This window comes from Amphiura filiformis, chromosome 12, assembly GCF_039555335.1.
Source record: "Amphiura filiformis chromosome 12, Afil_fr2py, whole genome shotgun sequence".
Classification (NCBI taxonomy): Eukaryota; Metazoa; Echinodermata; class Ophiuroidea; order Amphilepidida; family Amphiuridae; genus Amphiura; species Amphiura filiformis.
This window is the reverse complement of record NC_092639.1, coordinates 35,872,317-35,892,296: the sequence shown is the minus strand read 5'-3', so window position 1 is coordinate 35,892,296 and position 19,980 is coordinate 35,872,317. Positions and strand designations below refer to the sequence as shown.

At 36.4% G+C, this 19,980-nt stretch overlaps 1 protein-coding gene across 1 annotated transcript in view; it reads right to left on the bottom strand.

The window, feature by feature from the left end:
* Positions 1-5,078: 5,078 nt before the first annotated feature.
* LOC140166130 (CUB and sushi domain-containing protein 2-like) overlaps positions 5,079-19,980 on the bottom strand; it is a 30,732-nt gene continuing 15,830 nt past the window's right edge. The window contains exons 7-21 of the mRNA XM_072189517.1: positions 19,501-19,860; positions 19,020-19,133; positions 17,558-17,944; positions 16,325-16,444; positions 13,779-13,967; positions 13,299-13,472; positions 11,866-11,979; positions 10,832-10,963; positions 10,273-10,393; positions 9,972-10,043; positions 9,748-9,819; positions 9,535-9,606; positions 9,057-9,128; positions 8,387-8,470; positions 5,079-7,479 (exon numbers count right to left, since the gene is read on the bottom strand). Of these exons, the coding sequence (XP_072045618.1) occupies positions 6,342-7,479; positions 8,387-8,470; positions 9,057-9,128; positions 9,535-9,606; positions 9,748-9,819; positions 9,972-10,043; positions 10,273-10,393; positions 10,832-10,963; positions 11,866-11,979; positions 13,299-13,472; positions 13,779-13,967; positions 16,325-16,444; positions 17,558-17,944; positions 19,020-19,133; positions 19,501-19,860 (3,221 nt within the window). The 3' untranslated portion in view covers positions 5,079-6,341. The remainder of the gene's footprint in view (positions 7,480-8,386; positions 8,471-9,056; positions 9,129-9,534; positions 9,607-9,747; positions 9,820-9,971; positions 10,044-10,272; positions 10,394-10,831; positions 10,964-11,865; positions 11,980-13,298; positions 13,473-13,778; positions 13,968-16,324; positions 16,445-17,557; positions 17,945-19,019; positions 19,134-19,500; positions 19,861-19,980) is intronic.

Here is a 19,980-nt window from a genome sequence, read left to right as displayed (position 1 = left end):
TGGAATTTGGAATGGAGAATGATGATTGGAAAAAAATATGTACCTTAAATTTCAAATTTTCCACTGATATTAAACTGAGATGGTTTCAATATAGAATTATTCAGAGTATCATAGGCACAAATACATTGTTGTTAAAAATGAACATAAGTGATGATGACTTATGTACTTTTTGTAAGAGAAATCCAGAAACAATCAAGCATCTGTTTGTGGATTGCCCTATTTCTAGATTTTTTTTGGAAAATCTCAAAGACTGGATAAAACACAAGATCAGTATAGATCTAGCTATGACCCCACAGTTAATTCTTTTTGGATTGAAATATGATTTAATTCTGACATTGATTATGACTATTGCAAAATTTAATTTGTATAGAGTAAAGATGACAGAGAAACGAACAAACTTAGATGTTTTAAAAAGGGAACTTAAATGTTATTATAATGTTTTGAAATACCAAGCAGTGTGTAGCTTAAAGTTACAAAAGTTTAATAATGAGTGGCAATCCTGGCAACTGTTAATTTTATGATATAATTTGCATTCCTGTGTATTTTTAATCCATAGTAAACTCTCGTCATTCTTAGTGAAAAAAAGTAAAATATGCTCAATGTGAAGTGGAGGGGCGGCAGGGTGAGTCGGGTGGAACTCATTGTTGATTGTTTGTTTTTATTTTGCTGATTACAAAATAATCAGCATTTAGTTCTATTCGCTCATTCTGTTGCTCTTTTCCCTTTTTGTTGCTTGTTTTCAATCCTCTTATAACTCTCTTGAAATGACTATGTCACTAATATTAATAAAAAAATGCACGTTAATGTATTTTAAGGGCACTAATTAAGTGACAGTACTATGTATTACAATTTTTTTTAATAAAGACAGCTGTCTACAAAAACAAATTGAATCAAACTATATCATACGTTTGTTATCAAGATATAAAGACACATGGCACCCTGACAGTATCATCATGATCATAGGAAATTGACGTTTGACATTCTGAAATAAAATGTTGTGTTTGACAGGGTGGGCGAGTTGTCGCAGCGGTAGTTCCATCGCCTTGCACCACTGAGGTCCCGGGTTCAAGCCCCGGCGCGGCCCAAGGACTCATGTGCACTTGGTTTATCCCGATTCCATGCTCGCTCTCGCAGGTTTTCTCCGGGATCTCCGGTTTCCTCCTGTATCGCAACAATCGGTGATTAGTTGTTTGGTTATCAAAAACTTCCTTCACCCAATGGAATTTGGGGAGCTGCACAGATAATTGGTGGATGTTACAATCTAAATGCCGTTCGGCAGCAGCCTAGTTGATGCGATATTATTCAGGGTTAATGCAGCGCATACCACATGACAAGTTAAGATTGATTATATAGTATATATTCAACACAAATGCCATTAAACTGCGATCACATAGAAGTGTACTGTTATATGTTCACATAGGAGTATACAGTGTGAACTCAGCCTGATCGAATGAGCGTATATCGTATAGCGAACACCGTACACTATACAGTAGGCCTATACTTCTATGTGATCGTAGCCTTACTGCCATGTTTATGCTATTGTCTGTGATAGCTTTCATTTAAGGATATGATACACGATTTACCGACAAGTTACTCATTTCGGAATGCGATCATGAACTTTGACGAAAAAAGTTTCCACAGACTTCGATGGGACTCTTGGTACTTGGTGGTTGTACTGGCCAACACTCCTGGCTGGAGTCAGACGGTCAGGGTAGTGTAGTGTCTGCGCTTGTAGTTTTGCTTATTGGTCTTGCCTGATTGCTTGATTTCTTGTGATACCGTAGTGGTCCTGTAATGCCGATTTGAAGGCTTCTGGTTTTATGATGTTAGTGATGGGTTCTGGCAAAGAGTTCCAGTCAGCACGTATGAATAATTATAACAGTCTTTGCGGGTTTGTAATTTAGAGTAGGAATTTGGATGTTGGTGCCGTGAGAGACGCTGGACAGGCTGCAGGAGAACCAACGATTTCAATTCAAGCATAATTGATTTTCAGTCCAGGTCTTAATACCGCTCGGCCACGGAGGCAGATGATCTTAAGTGTGTAATAATAAAAGATAAATCTCATAATGCTATCTTTAGCCTTTCGTTTACATAAAAATGATGTATTTTGTAAAGATAGATTGGCCGTTTTATGCATAAATAGAACGAACGTTTGGAAAAGGCCTCAAACAAATAATACAGATACTGATACGATGATGAAATTGCATAAGCCGGGGAATATCTGGGTCGCAATGTTTTGTTTTAATTTTAGGAATTTGACCTTAAAATTTACGACGTTTTAAAAGACATTATCAATCAATCTTATCATAACAAACAAATCATAATAGATGGATATCCACATCCCGTTAGATTTTTTTTTTTTTAGCGTTCTGGTTACAGGTTCTAAGGGTTGCATGGTCTATATAGAGGTGATAATGCACCTGATCATCCCAGCCGCTAAAAGTGTTCTTAAATTTTATAGAGTGGCCTACTTATTATTGATGCTATCATAGGCAATACGCTGCCGGTGACTTCGCCATTCAATATAGCGTGGAGACCTTGCTATTATGAGCCCGTAAAATCATTAGCGAAGAAGTCTAAAAATGTATTATCAACTTGTCCAGGAAATAACCGGTTTTTTTAAACAAGTAGATTAAAAATACACTTTATTATGTCTTAAATTAAAATGTGTATATCGTATAGCGAACACCGTACACTATACAGTAGGCCTATACTTCTATGTGATCGTAGCCTTACCGCCATGTTTATGCTATTGTCTGTGATAGCTTTCATTTAAGGATATGATACACGATTTACCGACAAGTTACTCATTTCGGAATGCGATCATGAAGTTTGAAGAAAAAAGTTTCCACAGACTTCGATGGGACTCTTGGTACTTGGTGGTTGTACTGGCCAACACTCCTGGCTGGAGTCAGACGGTCAGGGTAGTGTAGTGTCTGCGCTTGTAGTTTTGCTTATTGGTCTTGCCTGATTGCTTGATTTCTTGTGATACCGTAGTGGTCCTGTAATGCCGATTTGAAGGCTTCTGGTTTTATGATGTTAGTGATGGGTTCTGGCAAAGAGTTCCAGTCAGCACGTATGAATAATTATAACAGTCTTTGCGGGTTTGTAATTTAGAGTAGGAATTTGGATGTTGGTGCCGTGAGAGACGCTGGACAGGCTGCAGGAGAACCAACGATTTCAATTCAAGCATAATTGATTTTCTGTCCAGGTCTTAATACCGCTCGGCCACGGAGGCAGATGATCTTAAGTGTGTAATAATAAAAGATAACTCTCATAATGCTATCTTTAGCCTTTTGTTTACATAAAAATGATGTATTTTGTAAAGATAGATTGGCCGTTTTATGCATAAATAGAACGAACGTTTGGAAAAGGCCTCAAACAAATAATACAGATACTGATACGATGATGAAATTGCATAAGCCGGGGAATATCTGGGTCGCAATGTTTTGTTTTAATTTTAGGAATTTGACCTTAAAATTTACGACGTTTTAAAAGACATTATCAATCAATCTTATCATAACAAACAAATCATAATAGATGGATATCCACATCCCGTTAGATTTTTTTGAATCCTAGCGTTCTGGTTACAGGTTCTAAGGGTTGCATGGTCTATATAGAGGTGATAATGCACCTGATCATCCCAGCCGCTAAAAGTGTTCTTAAATTTTATAGAGTGGCCTACTTATTATTGATGCTATCATAGGCAATACGCTGCCGGTGACTTCGCCATTCAATATAGCGTGGAGACCTTGCTATTATGAGCCCGTAAAATCATTAGCGAAGAAGTCTAAAAATGTATTATCAACTTGTCCAGGAAATAACCGGTTTTTTTAAACAAGTAGATTAAAAATACACTTTATTATGTCTTAAATTAAAATTTTTAAAATGATATTAAAATTTCAATATATGATTTATATATTACTAATCGAACAGCAACTATTGAATTTTTTTAAATGAGGCGCCTAAATTAAGATGGGTGGTAATTATATACATCGACGGTAAAGTGTGCTTTTGTGTGCATGCGACTACTCAAGCACACCCTCGGGTTGTATTAGAACAAAAGGTACCTCTCGTTCGTATAGGCGCTTTCACGTGACTTTCGTTTGACCACTTTTTGACAGTAGCCTGCCTATTATAGCGTTAATACGCTATCAAGTCAGTTACCGAAATAATGGCGAAAGCCCTTTGTCACGAACAAAAGGTACCTCTCTATGAAAAGAGCGTCGGTAAATCAAATCGGCACAAAGGAACAATTCGTTATGTAATCTATGGCTACTCTATGTTCATAAAAGATTTTTGATCCTAACACTGGGGCTTGCAGTGAAACCCTTAAACTTATTCCCCAGAAGTGAAATACACAATCTTACCAATAGTCTCTGAACTGCTGCGGTTTGACGCATTTGTTATTTTAATAACAATTATGGTATTAAATGATCATAATGGTTCCGTTTTATCCAGTTTAGTGTTATCGTTAATGAGATATATCATTTCATATGGAATCGACTAAAATCCATTTATTATTACTCATGAGAACAAAATCAAACCCGGTATGTTACAATTGACCAAAAAGGCAATATTTCATTAATTTGTCATACATTGTTATTTTCCTGACAATAATCTTACGTGTCTACCATTTTCTTTAGTGTATACATGTTGAGGGGCCAAGAGGACTTACGGTCTTCTTGCGCTCAGGTCTTCATTTGTTCAATATTTGTACACATCAATATAAATGTTCTCCCAAGTATCAATTTTGGTAACGGGTTAACATTCAACTTGATTTATAATATTTCAAATCTGGTCCCACATTTTCATAATTTTCGAGAAGACAATTTTTGTTAATTGACTTCTTCTGTCACCTCATCTCTTGCAACACATAAGGTTTGGGGAAATAATGTGGTGGCAGCAGAGCTGAAATAGATAACTAAACGTCTATATTGATCATTAAGGTTGAAATCTTGCCGTTAAAATGTGTGTTTACTACTGTGTACTTGAAGTAATAATAAGCATTTGAAAACAATAAGAAACTTTGAAATCAACTTTATTTTATCTTTCAAATTATAAATATAAACCGCATGATATGAATTTAACAATGTATAATTTTAAGAAACTTGATATTATTGTTGTAAAAGCCTTATCCAAAATAATTGAAACGTTTCAGTAAAGGAATAAACCCTTGGTAACAGCTATATAGTCTCGGGCCTACAATCGTGGTAAGGCCCACCTACAGTTCTATATCAGAATAGAATGATGTTGCAATACGTATGTTTATTTTACGAAACTTGATGTTATTGCTATGAATAGCAAATCGTTAAAATCAAAGAATAAACTCTTGGTGCAACCTTTATGGCCTCGAGCATAAAATCGTGGTTACAGTTCTATATGAAAGCAAAATGTTGCTAAACGTACTTCAGGACACTTGATATCATTGATATAAAAGCTATAAAGCCTGATCCAAAAACCTTAGGTTCAACCTTTATGGTCTCGGGCCTACCATCGTGGTTACAGTTTCATGTGAGTAAAAACAGTTTTTATAACATCAAATAACCAATCAAAGTCAGTAACTCCTTTATCATCTAACATGGCCAAAAGTTCTGACGCTCGGTTTATAAATATTTAGTATACATTTGAGACATTTCCCCTTTATCCCATTTTACACCATTTCAGGGTACCCACATCACATCGCACATGAGTTTGAACGCCAAGTCCGGCCGAATGCGAGTAACCAGAATGTTACCGCTGGAAGTAAACCTTGAAATGAAAAGCTGGATACAGGATATATGAGTTGAACTCAAATGTTCACGTACGTGTAAATCGCAAACTACTCTACCATTGAATATTTGTATGCATCCGGTATTTTTACATCATTACAAAAATGTTCTAAATGTTTATATCTACAAGCCACGCATAATAATACAATCGACAAGCTAAATGGGTTTCTATGGTGAAAATCTAGTCGCCTCACAAAGAAGTTTATGCGTGGTGACCCGAGTGTCCTGCCAATTTCTTAATTGCAATAATCTCAGTGGGTCCCAAGGTAAATAAAGTAGTCCAAAACTACAACTATTCACTTATCTGCAGTATTGATATTGATTGACAGGTGAGCGGATTCAACAATCCATTTATCTTCATACATGCTAGCATGCGTATAAGCATTTGGCTTGACCCTGGTCCCATCAGAACATAAGTGTGTATCAGTCGGACCGAATGGTTAAATAAACTTCATGTCAATCAATATACGAATCGTGCAATCCCTGCATGCGTATTGAACTACATTATATCAATTTTGCGATCGATTTCTGGGATTTTTTTTGCGAATGCAAATAGGTGTGTTACCATGGTTACTCTGCTTCTGTTACATTTGTTTGTCTCATTGACATATCCGAGACTGACGCCATAGATTTTGATTTTTCACCTGCCTTTCTGTAATCAGTAATAAGAGACGCTATTGTGTACAAATACGGATTAAGAGATGAATTTATAGGGATGATAAATACAACAGACCACGTGTACATCTGCAGTGGAATCACGGCGGCTCCCGTCTGGGAGAGGAGACCCATGATAATTACTGGCATCCAACATATAAAATCTGTACCAACTATCGCCGACATTTTGACCGCCAGTTTTAAATCTGCATCCCTCTCGTTGTTTACTGCCCCTTTCATCTTCTGACGCATTATTCTGACATTTATAAACATTATGAAATAACACACAAATATGAAAAGAAAGCAGACTAAATTTAAACCAAGAAATATGAAGATTGAGAAAAACCATGCTGGCTTAAATTGCTCTGGTACAGGTAGATCAAACGTACGCGCTGAATGAAGACCGCCAACATCACTCGACTCGATGTTGTAACTTGTAGGGCGAGTAATCAATGGTAAACCAATACAAACATCGGACAGATCATAAAACTCTGACTCAGGTCCGGCAAGTAAAGTAGGAACTAGCGCTAACACGAAAGCGATCAGCCAAACTATCAGAGTCGCAACTCGACATGATCGCAAATGAAATTTGATCGTGCTTAAAGGAAACATAATACAAAGGAATCGGTCAAATGTTATCAAGGTAATGAAGAAAACCGAGGCCTCGCTCGACAATAGGGATAGGAAACTTTCTAGTTTGCAAAGACCAGATGACCTCCAATCGTCTGAATAAATGAAGTATTCATCGCCGTAATAAACATCTACGGATGCCAAAATAACCATATACACCCCCATAAGACAATCTGACACTGCCAAACTACCAATTAACACCGCTTGCTTCGCCGCTATTAAAGTTTTCGTTTTTTCCCGTATGCGAAGAACAATTACATAGGCGTTTCCTATTAGCGCACTGATACCCAGAATCCACATTGATATGCGTAACACAGAGTTTTGCATAAGGCTTCCGCACATGAAAAGTGGTGGTTGTGGCTCTAGAGTGATACAGTCGTCAAGAGTATCAAAATGGCAGCATAAATGGTGGTCGTCAACGTACCTGTGGAAATTGAAAAGAGGAACAGGAAAGGAATGTGAAAATAAATCACAAAGCGTCAATTTTTTTAGTAGCCTAAAATTTGCGTCACTGTAATAAATACGTTTAGATTTGGCAGTCGAGAATCCAGGTGAAATTGGCAGGGAACACAATGTGCAATCGTCTTATACTCTCTATCCCTTTCAATCCATGTGCAGACCTAGTTGGTTTTGTTTTTACTTATTTTTGAGCATCAATTCAGATGTTCGAAATTAAAATGTCGTCGATACCGTTGATAATGTTCCTCTATTATTTATTTTGTACAAAATTTATTTGACAAGAGCATAATTGAATAACAATAATAATGCTTTTCATAAAAAGCTGGAATCATAGCTGTTAGTTTGGTGTGCAAGTGTCCATTGGCCATTCTTATTCAGTGGGTGTGGTTTGTAAAAGAATTCACATAATTTGATTGGTTTTCAGGAGTATAATATCACACGATAGGGATAGTGATATAAGACTGCACGCACGCTGGCGGCACACTTGTTGATCCTCAATGATCGCGCGACAATGGGCATGCGTAATACCGATTTAACGGCTTAGATGTTCTGCATTGTTGGTTCCAGCCTCAGTGTTCCATTTTGTATAAATTCTAAGGTAGATAGGGTTAGGTACCATGGTTACTGGAAGTGGAAGTATCAACAAGTCTGCTGCGTGACCTTTAACACAGTGGGTGTGTGTTCCTATACATTTTATTGTATTGAAAAGTGTTAAGGATGACCAGTTTTAGAGCAACATTGTGTTTTGTGAATGTCATTGAAGACTTCATCCCTAAATGTGTGGTCTGCTTATGGTGGCACCCATAACATGAATACCTGACAAACTCGATGTTATTGACTGTTGCGTGTTTAGGTCTCATGCAAGTACTTACAGTTTTCGTAGGGCGGCGAGTCCTCGGAATCCATTTTCATGCACAGTTATTGAAATGTCTCTTGCTCTTTCACGGATCAACACACTTTTTTGTTTGGAAAGAAAATAATTGCACACCATTTTACATTTAGGTCTCGGAATGTATATATTACGGGGTTACCAGCAGTTTTCAGTTATCGATATTTCATAGCATTAGGAAGCTTTAAATGAGTTGTAGATGTATGATGGTGAACATTTCTGTTAGTGTACAGTATGAAATACAACGAGAGTACAGTGAAACATTAAGAATTTCCATTTTATTAGCACAATTACTTTTTTTTATATAACATTAGCAAGGAACAGTTTAAGGAATAAGGAAGTGTAAGGAATAACACTGTAAGGAAAAGTGGGATTTTTCAAGTTATTACTTTTGGGTTCACTATTCAGAAACTAAAAGTCAACAGATTAGTATTAACAGTATTAAAAGTTGGCTTGCACCCTCCCCTTTGCCCACCCCCTGAAAAAGTGCTGGCTACGTCACTGGGTTCGTAATATTAAAGGATAGAAACAAATCGAGCGATAACAACTCCCGCCGGGATGTAAGCTATTACAGTGGGAAACTGCGAGACTAAAACAAAACCCACAACCAAAACTATGAAACACGTATTCTGATAGTATTTCAATGAACTTACAGAGTTTTTAAAAGCGTAGCTCCGGCAAATGCGTCGCTATGTATGGTAGTCAATGGTACATCCCACAAATACCTAAAAACATTTTATACAGGTAATGTCAATCTAGCTCATTTATGTCTTAATAACTCAAATTAAGCTACATTAACAAATTTATGAAACAACATAATAATTACAAATAAAGAATGGACCCACGGCGACGCGTATAATTCGATTTGATAAACTAAATACATTAATTTACTACATGTAATGATTCTTTGTCTCAGAAACCCACGAATGCAGTTATGTAAAATTACAGCGTAGCGTTACGCGATGACTATCAGGACACTCTTTATGTCAGAGAAAAACAACACTTTATTTTCTTTTTGCCAAAAAAATGGTTTGATGAAAATAGACTTTAATAGATTTAATTACAATTATTATAACCATGTTTGGGATTTAAATCTTGGAAATAATGGCCACATTTTAACCTCATACTTACAGTTCCTGCAACATCGGCATACCCTCAAATAAATTTGACTGAATGTAAGACATGTTGTTTCGTGAAAGATCCCTAGATACAAAAATGAAGGCGAAAAATCATCCAATTAAAAAGGTATTGTAAAAGAGCCTATTCATTTAATGCATCCAAGACATATTTTACAAAGCCAATTGTTTCAGTTCAGATAAATGTTCTTTGTCAATTCATACTTACAACCATGTAACGTTGTAAAGCCCGTCAAAGCATCCCTGTTCTAAAATATCAATACTATTTCCTTCCAGAGACCTAAAAGAAATTGTAGAAGAGTTTATTGTGATTAATTACACAAGGACTAAAAACGAAGTAGGAACAGGTTAATTGAAACGTTATGTGGTCGGATTCAGACTACTTGACTTTGAAATTACAAGAACATTCAACAATCAACATTCAAAACTTACAGTGTGAATAAACGAGCGAGTCCTTTAAATATACCAGGTTCAAGAATTCCAATGTGTCCTTCTGATAACACTCTGCAATAACCAGAAGAAAACAGAGCTAATCAAAATATTAAAACAGGGAATGAACGCGTTACCTTTTTACAAAAAGTTTTTTTCTTCAAATTATGGGAATCTTAGTGGCTGATATAAAAATTGTATCTGGGCCTATTCAATATTTATTAAATGTCTTATTTCCATATGCAAAGAAACACCAGGCTTTTGACTAAACATCGCAAGGCCGAGGTATTCCTGTTATACTTACAATGAATTTGATGTTCTAGCCATGTTGTCAAGAGTTTTATCCGCCCACCCCTGTTCACATGAGACGATGAGACTTTCTCCTTCATATTGACAAGAACAATCATCTGGACATTTCTTCACATCTGCAAAGTACAACAATGATAAAAGAACAAATGACTGAATGAACGAACGAATGAAACAATTACAGAGAAAGTAATTTATCAAGCAATTCTCACGAGCAAGCTTAATTCTGAATGTTTTCTGCAAGTTGAGTTACTCCACATGCACTCGAATTTCTCAATGTTCGTTTATTTATATAGACATTGTTCCTTATTCTCCTCCTGATAGTTATCGTAGTCATTAGAACTTGTTACTCATCCATCAGGAAGAAATGCTGAAACAGCCGTTTACTACAGTATTATTGATCTCTATGGGAACTTTTAAAAAGTATCCTTATTAATTTATAAAAAAAAATGTATACATTAGTGTCATTTTAAGTACGCTGCAGCAGGGACTATTAACCCAAATCATGATTTGTTTAAAAGGGACATTGTCCAATGTTAACAATATTAACTGAATACCACAAAATGTTTCATCATCTCCTCCGGGACATTCGATCTCGCCATCACATACTTCTTCCATCGTCACACACTTTGAGATGTTCACATCGGGTGCTTTGTCACACAGGTAGGACCCAGGACAATGGATATATGCTGTAACGGTAAGATAACAAAGCTTCAGATAAAAGCTGATAAATGATCGGTGTACCAGAAAATGACATATGTATCAGGTTTTGTTACACCATGCATCAATAAAGTAACTTACAAATAAACTGAGCTCAAAAAGAAACTTATAATTGTTCACAAGGTCATATCTTGAAATCCTGTCTATCAAATTGTACCAAATTACACACAGGTTTACTTCAATACTCTACTCTTAACACATGTCAGTAACCACGCAGTTATCCAACTGACACAACAGCAAAATGCACTGACATGGAACAGCTTCATGGAACACATTCACAGCCCAGCCCTGTTTCATGAAAAAAGTGTATGAAAAGCAGAAAGCAGCACCGTTTTATCATCTGTGCAAGGATCTTGTGTGCATTCTCACAGATTTTTTGTGCTGGGTGCCAAATGTTGGGCTGTGAAAGTGGAAGAAGTCCAGGAAGCTGTCCCATGACAGTGCATTTTGCTGTTCTGTCAGTTGGACAACTGCTTGGTTACTAACATGTGTTTTGAGTAGAGTATTAAAGTAATCCTGTGTGTAATTTTGGTTCATTTTGATTGATAGTATTTTAAGATATGACCTTGTGATTCACGCGTTGTAAAAAATTATAAGTTTCTTTTTGAGCTCAGTTTAGTATAAATACGATACATATAGCGAGGTCCTCCAGATATAACGAGGTAAAACGCCTTTTTATGAATCTGTAATAACTCTCTTCGCTAATGGTTTTGGATTCTGATTTTGATTAGATGACAGTTAGTTTTATTATTTATTATTCAGAATCCGTATAAAATTTTGAACATTGTGCCGAACAGTTTTATATGAAATTTTAACCTCAGAAAGTTCGACACTTCATTTTATAGCTGGAAATGTAGGAGACGGTATTTACCACAACGCAGTTCGTCTGCATTGTTGGCATAGCAATCAGTGAATCCATCGCATTTCGCATTGTAAGATACACAAAACCCTGAACCACAGTGGTAATCACTACCTTCGCATAAAGCTGAGAAGAAAAGAAAAAAAACCTCAATATAAATGTCGCTGTTACATCTTTCGACTGGTCAGTGCCAGAAGTGGGTAAGTGCAATAGCTGCCCTGTAAAGATTTGGTAATTTACACACAGTATGTTGTACTCATATACACACGACAGCTGCACATGACAGCTATTGCACTTACGCACTTCTGGCACTGAGTAATCGTAATGGTCAATGCATCATAATTACCAAACAAATTAATACTTTCAAACAAGACGCAGTACCAATGGTAGCTACTCAAAGTAAGAATATAAAGCCTTATTAAGGGAACTGGAATGAGCGTTTTGAGCGTTTCGACAGCATTTTTGTGGGACATGAGAGCACATCAGACCTATCGAATTGCATTCTGAATACGAAGAATGTCTTTCCGATATCAAATAATTTTCATTTTATGAAATTCACGATATAATACAAATTTTACAAAATGACAAATTATTAAAATTGGATATTTTTCACATTTTGGAGATATAACAGTCCTCGAAGTAAATTTTATAAATTTAATGATATAGTCTTAAAGTGTATGTAGCTGGGAGGAAAAAGCCGACGACCAATGGAACATTTTGACCTTTCATATTGAAGATATGGATTTTTCCCCAAAAGACCTAATTTTTTTTGTGTTTTGGGGAAAAATCCATATCTTCAATACGAAAGGTCAAAATTTTCAATTGATCGTCGGCTTTTCATCCCACCTACATACACTTTAGGTAGAAATCATTAGATTTATAAAGTTTACTTCGAGTACTGTTAAATATCAAAAATATAAATTTTTAATGATTTGCCATAAAATGTGTATTACATTGCGAATTTCAAAAAATCAAAATGATTTGATATCAGAAGGCCATTCTTCGTATTCAGAATGCAATTCGATATGTCTGATGTGCTCTAATGTCCCACAATAAATACTGTCCAAACGTTCATATCCCTTCCCTTAATGATCTACTGGGTTCATGATTGGATGAGAAAATATAATTAACAAGATTATTCAGATGCAAAAAAGTTACCATCCTTACAAAGAACGTGTTTGTAGTAGGAAAAAAACCGCTACATGGTCAAGTACAGTCCAAGTAAGTCAAGACCATTGCTATCAGGGTATTATCCATGTTTGATCATTATTAGCGTTGTTCTATTTTAGTAATAAATTTAGTTCGATGGCTAATTAAACTTGTATATCTCCGCATAGAGCAAGTGCCGAAAATAATCGTCAGTTGCTCCTGCCTGGGAGTTAACAAAAAAAATATATAGTTGTCGTATGGTGGTGTGATTTCAGGAATCATATTTATTACTTTACCATTAATTTCACTTGCAGGAAGTTTTTCTATCTGTAAATGGAATCCGGCTAGCTGGCCTGTGTTATCAGTTTCAAGTATCATCCACATGGTGGAATCCCTAGATGAAATAGTCCGAATCTTTACCTCGCCTGTTAGCTCAGCAGTCTTTTCTTTTCCAGCCACTAAGCCATTACCTATCAAGAACATTGCGTCATTGTTAGTCACTCGAAAACTCGGAAATGCCAGTCGAAGTTCTAAAATATCTTTGAAATAACCATGTTACACATGCCTGAACGACTCAGATTTCTGTATGAGGCGTACGCAGCAAACGGATTTTCTTATGCTGGTAGCCATCTTACTATAATTCTCTGACCATAATAATTTGTTTGAAGAAGAAGAATTTTGGTGAACTTTTTGCCACTATTATTTCAGATATAACACTTCTAACCACTTGCTTCACGGTCCACCCACGTGATATGAGTAACAATCAAACCGCCTACCTGTTAAAAGATAATCAAATCCTCTTTCCAATTCGAAGCTTTTGATACGTAATACAATAATCATATTTTCCTCTGCTATGATATACCATTCGCAATTTAAATTCGGCGGGTATTGCAATGGAAACCCGGGTGAGGTGTAATTCAACACTTCTATATTTTCAAGAAATATATTTCTTGGTCCACAGTATCCTGTAAAAAAAGATAAACAACTAATTAGTACTAATATAAAGCATTCGCTCGTTTCAAGTTCTGAGTTTCAGTTTCTCTTTTCAGAAACCAAAAATAAGGGGATTAAAACAGGACGCTTTAAGCTGAATTTATACTTTATACATCGCTGAGCGATAGCGATAGGTTTTTAGCAATGGGTAAATAAATTCAACTTTATTGTAGCAAGGACACACACTTGTGTATAAGTATATAAGGCCAAGTAAAATAAAAAACATGTTTCACGTCCGGGTTTTTGAAAAAAAAGGAGGACGAGGGGGCTTTTTATTTTCTATTTTTTATTGCAAAATCGGTGTAAATACCCATAATTAGAGCTGTTTTAGCGTATACAATAATGCCTGGAAAAAGGAGGAGGCCTCTTTTTATTTGTTGTTTTGAGAGGTAGCCCCCTCTAATTATTAAAACCTTCCAAAAGTGTTTCTTGTATAATAGCAAGGGTATAGAAAGCATCTCTACTTCCTAGACATTTTTTTTGAAAAGTTATAAGTGAATTTCAAAAAATAAAAAAAATAATTGAATAAACCTCAAAAAAAGGAAGCTGGAGGGTACGTGAAACATATTTATCTTTTTTATTTGGCCTAATAGCCTATTGTCATGATTGTGCTAAGCATACATTTCCGCCTTTGTGTTATGTTGAATGTAGACAATTATATGGATTATTTGTTTAATTGTTTGGATTATTTGTTTATTCCCTCTCTTCCTCTCCCCAGTGTCTCCTTATCTCCCTCGCCTCTCACCCTACATTCTCCTCTCCCATACAGACTACTCCACTCAATAAATAATTTCAATACAATTCAATTAGCCTATATCGGAAGTCATATAGCTTCAATCGATCTTCCCCATGCGATATACAATGAATAGATGTGTCTATTCTTTTGTAATCTCGGAAGGAAATATTTCGATGATCTATATTTTTTCACAGGCAAATAATCCAAGGATTATTTGAAGATCTAAAGTACGCTTTCAAATGTAGATTGACTTGTTCGATTTCTCTGCTGGTGAATATAGCACTGCCAAATTTAAACACTCCTTTTGTATACTTTGATCAGGTAACTTCAAACCAATGTGATTCTGTGGTCACACGATTATATATTATGAAACCCGAAACTGCTTTTTACAAGTTTTAAGTTTCTAACATAGGGTACAGCCAAATTTATCGGTAATAACCACGGTAATAAACCACGTGACCAAAACTAATCCCAAAACTCATTATTGATTGCTTGCTTTCTATATGGGATTGGAGCAATCAGAGCCAAGAACAGAAGCGAAAACTACAGCGGAGAACCGGAAGTAGCTGCTGAAAACGCAACATGTGTCTCAACGGAAAAAACGCACGAAATATTAGCCTCAATACAATGCATTATTATACCCAGTCAATACAATCCAAGTAGCCCTATCGGTCCTGAACTAGTACTTAAGGTTAAATACAATTGATTTTCAAGGCTTGATTCCAGAGGGGCGTAAGTTAATAATGGAAACAGCCATGCAAACCTGAACTCACGCGTACAATGTATCAATCTGAACTGGGGCCACGGACAAACCGCGGCTCGTGAGTCATCCTATATGTTGCAGGGATAGGGAAGGGGAGACCATATGATAGGACCATATGGGCTGATGGGGGGGGTGATTGTGGGCAGCCGTTTTCGGCAATTATGGAATAGTGCATACCAGGCTCTTATGATAAACAATCTCATCACCGCTGTAAATGTCGGAGGTATCGATGGCGAAAAACCTCGATTTTTGCAAAAGTAGCTTAAATTTGGAGTGAAATTCAAATGGTAAAGGAATCGACATACTTTTGAGAAATAATGTAGGCAGTTAGAAATCAAAATTAACGTTCCACAATCCAGATATCGATAATGTAACATAACAGTGTTTTGTGGTACAAGATTATCGAAAATTGTTCCCAAAAACGGGCTAATAAAATTTAATCGGAACTGTATTTGGTTCTTCCCCATGGCAACATTATTTCTTTGGTCGATTTGTAGGACAATACAAAAAAGGAGAAAACAATCACTCTGCGTGGTTTTATACGGAGCGAATATTTGAAAAAAACTGCATGGAACGTGTTTTTGATCTTGTGAACATGGTGCGTAAAAATGATTTAAACGAAGGATTTTCAAACGGATTCTAAAATTTGTATAAACACACAAAAATAATGTTAAGATACATCCATGCACCAACATTTGACTCACTGCGATATTTGATTGCTGAGAAAACGCGGTTTTAAAGAACAACTTTATACGTCTTTTATACGTTTTTTATACGTTTCTTCGTGTAACCTTAAGTCGAGTACTCTTATTATTTCTATTATTACTCACCGCAAAATTGTTCGTCAAGTCCTGTTGGGCATAGACGTCGACCGTCACATTTCTGATCCGCGTAAAGACACATCAGGCCCAGATTTAAAGGGCATACGAAATCATCAGCATTACATGTAGCTGTGGATAAATTGTGGAAAATCACACTATGACAAAACCTAGTCGCCCGGCCATACTAAAGGAGCTGTGTTTATGTTTTGTACATGTCTTAAAGTGCTAACAGCGCCCTCGGTTATTATACTGATGAAACTATTATACTAGTTATTCCGTATTAATAATAGTTTAACACCACTGAGTGTTTAATATAGGCGTAGATGCGGACGGGGGGGTGGGGGGGGGGGGGCTAACCTACCAATATTTTGATAAGAGAGGTTGGCGCCTGTATAATGGGTTTATGACCAAATTAACCTAATCTTTATTCGACTGCTCAGTGCCAGAAGCAGGGGCCATTGTAAGAGGGATAGCAAATTGAAAGTTTCAGGAGAGACTTTGCAATCATTAGAAAAGCGTGGGGGAAGGACGGATCTAGATCAGTTAGAGGGGTTAGAGCAACCACAAATAAGGATCACCAAATTTGTAAATATGACCACAAATCGGCCATGACTTCGCGCTTGATCCATAATATGGAACAAGTCGGCAATGTTTGAAAATGATGGCCCATTTAAAGCCATTTGGTGCACTCTTTTTACACTATTATTGCTTTTAAAAAGGGTGTCCAAACCAGAAACCAAATCGGCCACTTTCTTTTTATATCCATAACACAATAAAAAAAAAAAGGAATGGGTTCCCAATGGGAGCTTTGATGTAATGTGCTGAAATGTAACCGGTTGGCTACAATTTTCTTGTTTAAAACAATAATGCAACATTAGTAGTAAGCAAAGAAAGATTGAAGATTGAAGTGAGAGGGGTGCAAAATCGTATATGGGATGTTAGAGGATTGGTTTCAAATAAAAAGGCAAAGATCAGGTGACCATTTCGGTTGCTAATGTTAGGAAATGGTACATCATGTTTGGGAGGGGGGGTGGCTATTGGAGCAGAATTTATATTCAGAATATGGGTTTGCATATTTAATTCTTATGGATTGTTTTCCAAGTGGACATTATGATATAACGGTTGGTTGTAATACCTGACAATACTGCATGCCTGGTTATTGATTTAACAGCTTTGAAATAGTAGGAATAAGCCACGACATAATAATAACTAGCCATGATAATAACGTTCTCGTTTACTTACTATTAGCTTCTGACCATGTTATTCTCACCAAGAAACCAGTGTTTTTGTCTGGGCTCCACACCGATGCATCCCACGCCATTTTCAATTCCGAATGGGGCAACAACACCGACTTCGGTGCTTCGGATCCTGTGAACCTTAACACAAGTGGTCCTTCAATAGCCTCATCAACGTCAAATGGAATGGTCGCATTAGGCGCTCCTACGTACAACTTGTCATAGTATAGACCAGTATTTAGTTTTATGATTTCTATGACGATGGTTCCTCTGGTAGAAGTAACTAATGTCCAGGAGCAGTCGATGGTAAGAGGGTATTGTCTTGGGAACCGTGGTGACGTCACATTGAATTCATTGTTAGGAGTAAGATACATATCTTCAATGCCACAGAAATCTAATTGGACAAATATTATACAAACCAGTATTAACACAAAGAATGTATTATAATCAATAATATATAATAGAAAAATATAATAACGGAGATCATACTGTAGTTGTGATATGCCCTACGCACAGCGATATTTCATCTATTGACCACGTACCAAATTATTATTTCTCTACTGGACTCGAACCCAAGACTGTATTGTACTTTATTTCAAGGTTGTACCAAGCACGGCCAGAGCATGTTCAAGAGACAATACTAGGCATTTATCATGAGGGCTACCATGCTGGTTTCATGAATACTCGGATTTACTCTTTTGTTCATATTGCTAACAGAGTATTCTTGTGATGAGTTTGAAAAAATCGCTCTAGGTACTTTAGAGTTTAACTGATACCATGCTATTATTTGGTACTTAACGGCAAACTGAAACTCGCTTCTATTAACCTCTACTTGTTCAAGTATGTCTGTGTACTGTAATTCATCCGAACGCATGCCGATGCCTGGAATATGTAGTAACAGGCAGGTCCGATAAAATGCGAAGATATGACCAAATTGATGGTTGAAGGCGGAAAAATCCGCTAAAAGGCGGAAGATGCCATATGCATGTATGTATGCATTGTACTTGCATACACCCTAGAAAACTTCCAAAATTCTCAACAAAACTCGAAAAATATTGTAAAATTGGATTACAAAATGTCATCATCATATTGGCCTTTGATGAAAATTTTATCAAAATAGGCTTCGGAAATTGCTTGAATCTATTCAAATATCAACCCATTTTTTTCTACAATACTGTGTGTATTCTTGGGAATATGAGAGTTGTAAAATGATCTTCTACATGAATCGTTTTGTTTTGAAAGTGTTTGTACGGATAGTTTTGCATAGTTCAGTTACTCGGGATGTTTCGGAAACGCCTCAAAATATCGCCGTCAAACATATCCATATATCAAGAGATGGCGCTATTTTTTGGGTAGGGAAATATCGCTGTGCTACGTTTATGTTAGCAAGCAATACACCTCAATACACCCCGGCAAACATATTGATTTCGTTTTCTTTTAGCGAACCAAGTTAACAAACCAGATCTTACTGCAGTTGTGTTCATCCGATCCATGTAAACATTGGTCCTGGCCGTCACATACTGTGGCTTCATCTACACAACCATAGCCATTAGAACATAGAAATTCGTCTGAATCACAACCAACTATAGAAGAAAATGATGCAAAATATTTAAAGGTGATTGATAATTTGTTGCATTGTGTTCAAATATTAAACCTACACAAAAGGCAAGCAGTGTATCATTATCAATCAGTATCAATATAAAATGCTCAATATCAGTACCACGGGTATTAATACTAACGCTAAATATTACCATTTATGTAGTGTTTACAAAGCTTGTACAATCAATGATCCAAGTTGGGTTAAAATGCTTTATGACAAACGGACTATTGTTAAAGTAATAACTTTAATAGCAACAATATTATGAAATTGGTTTTAAGGTTACGGCCTTTTTCAGTTTTGTCAACAGAAGAGTAAAAGCCTATCCCACAATTAGAAGAGTAAAATGTTACCATAATTTTCACGCCATTCAATTTGGAGCCAAACACCGATCGATATTTGACCCCAAGCGTTTGTAGTCAGTCTCAACCACAATGACGAGTCTTCGACTGATGCTTTTCGTGGCCCCGCATTGCCTGTAAGACGTAGAATTATAGCAGAGTCTGTAATCTCGTTCCCAATACCGATGTATAAGATATCATGTTCGTAATGCAAACTAATCGTCTTGAATGTAATCAGCAGTGAACCTGATGAATGGTCACTTGTGACGCGCCAGAAACAGTCCAAGTTATCCGGGTAGTAGAGAGGGTAAAATGGCGATGTGTAATCGATGACTTCGTTGCCAACGGAAACAGTATTGTTAGGGCAATAATCTAGACAGGGCACAAATGAAAAAAAGCAAAGAAATCGAAATAAGAATAACTGAATTATTCAATGTCGATAATATAATGCACCAGCTATATTCGACGTTAAATATGCTTTATTTTGTGTCA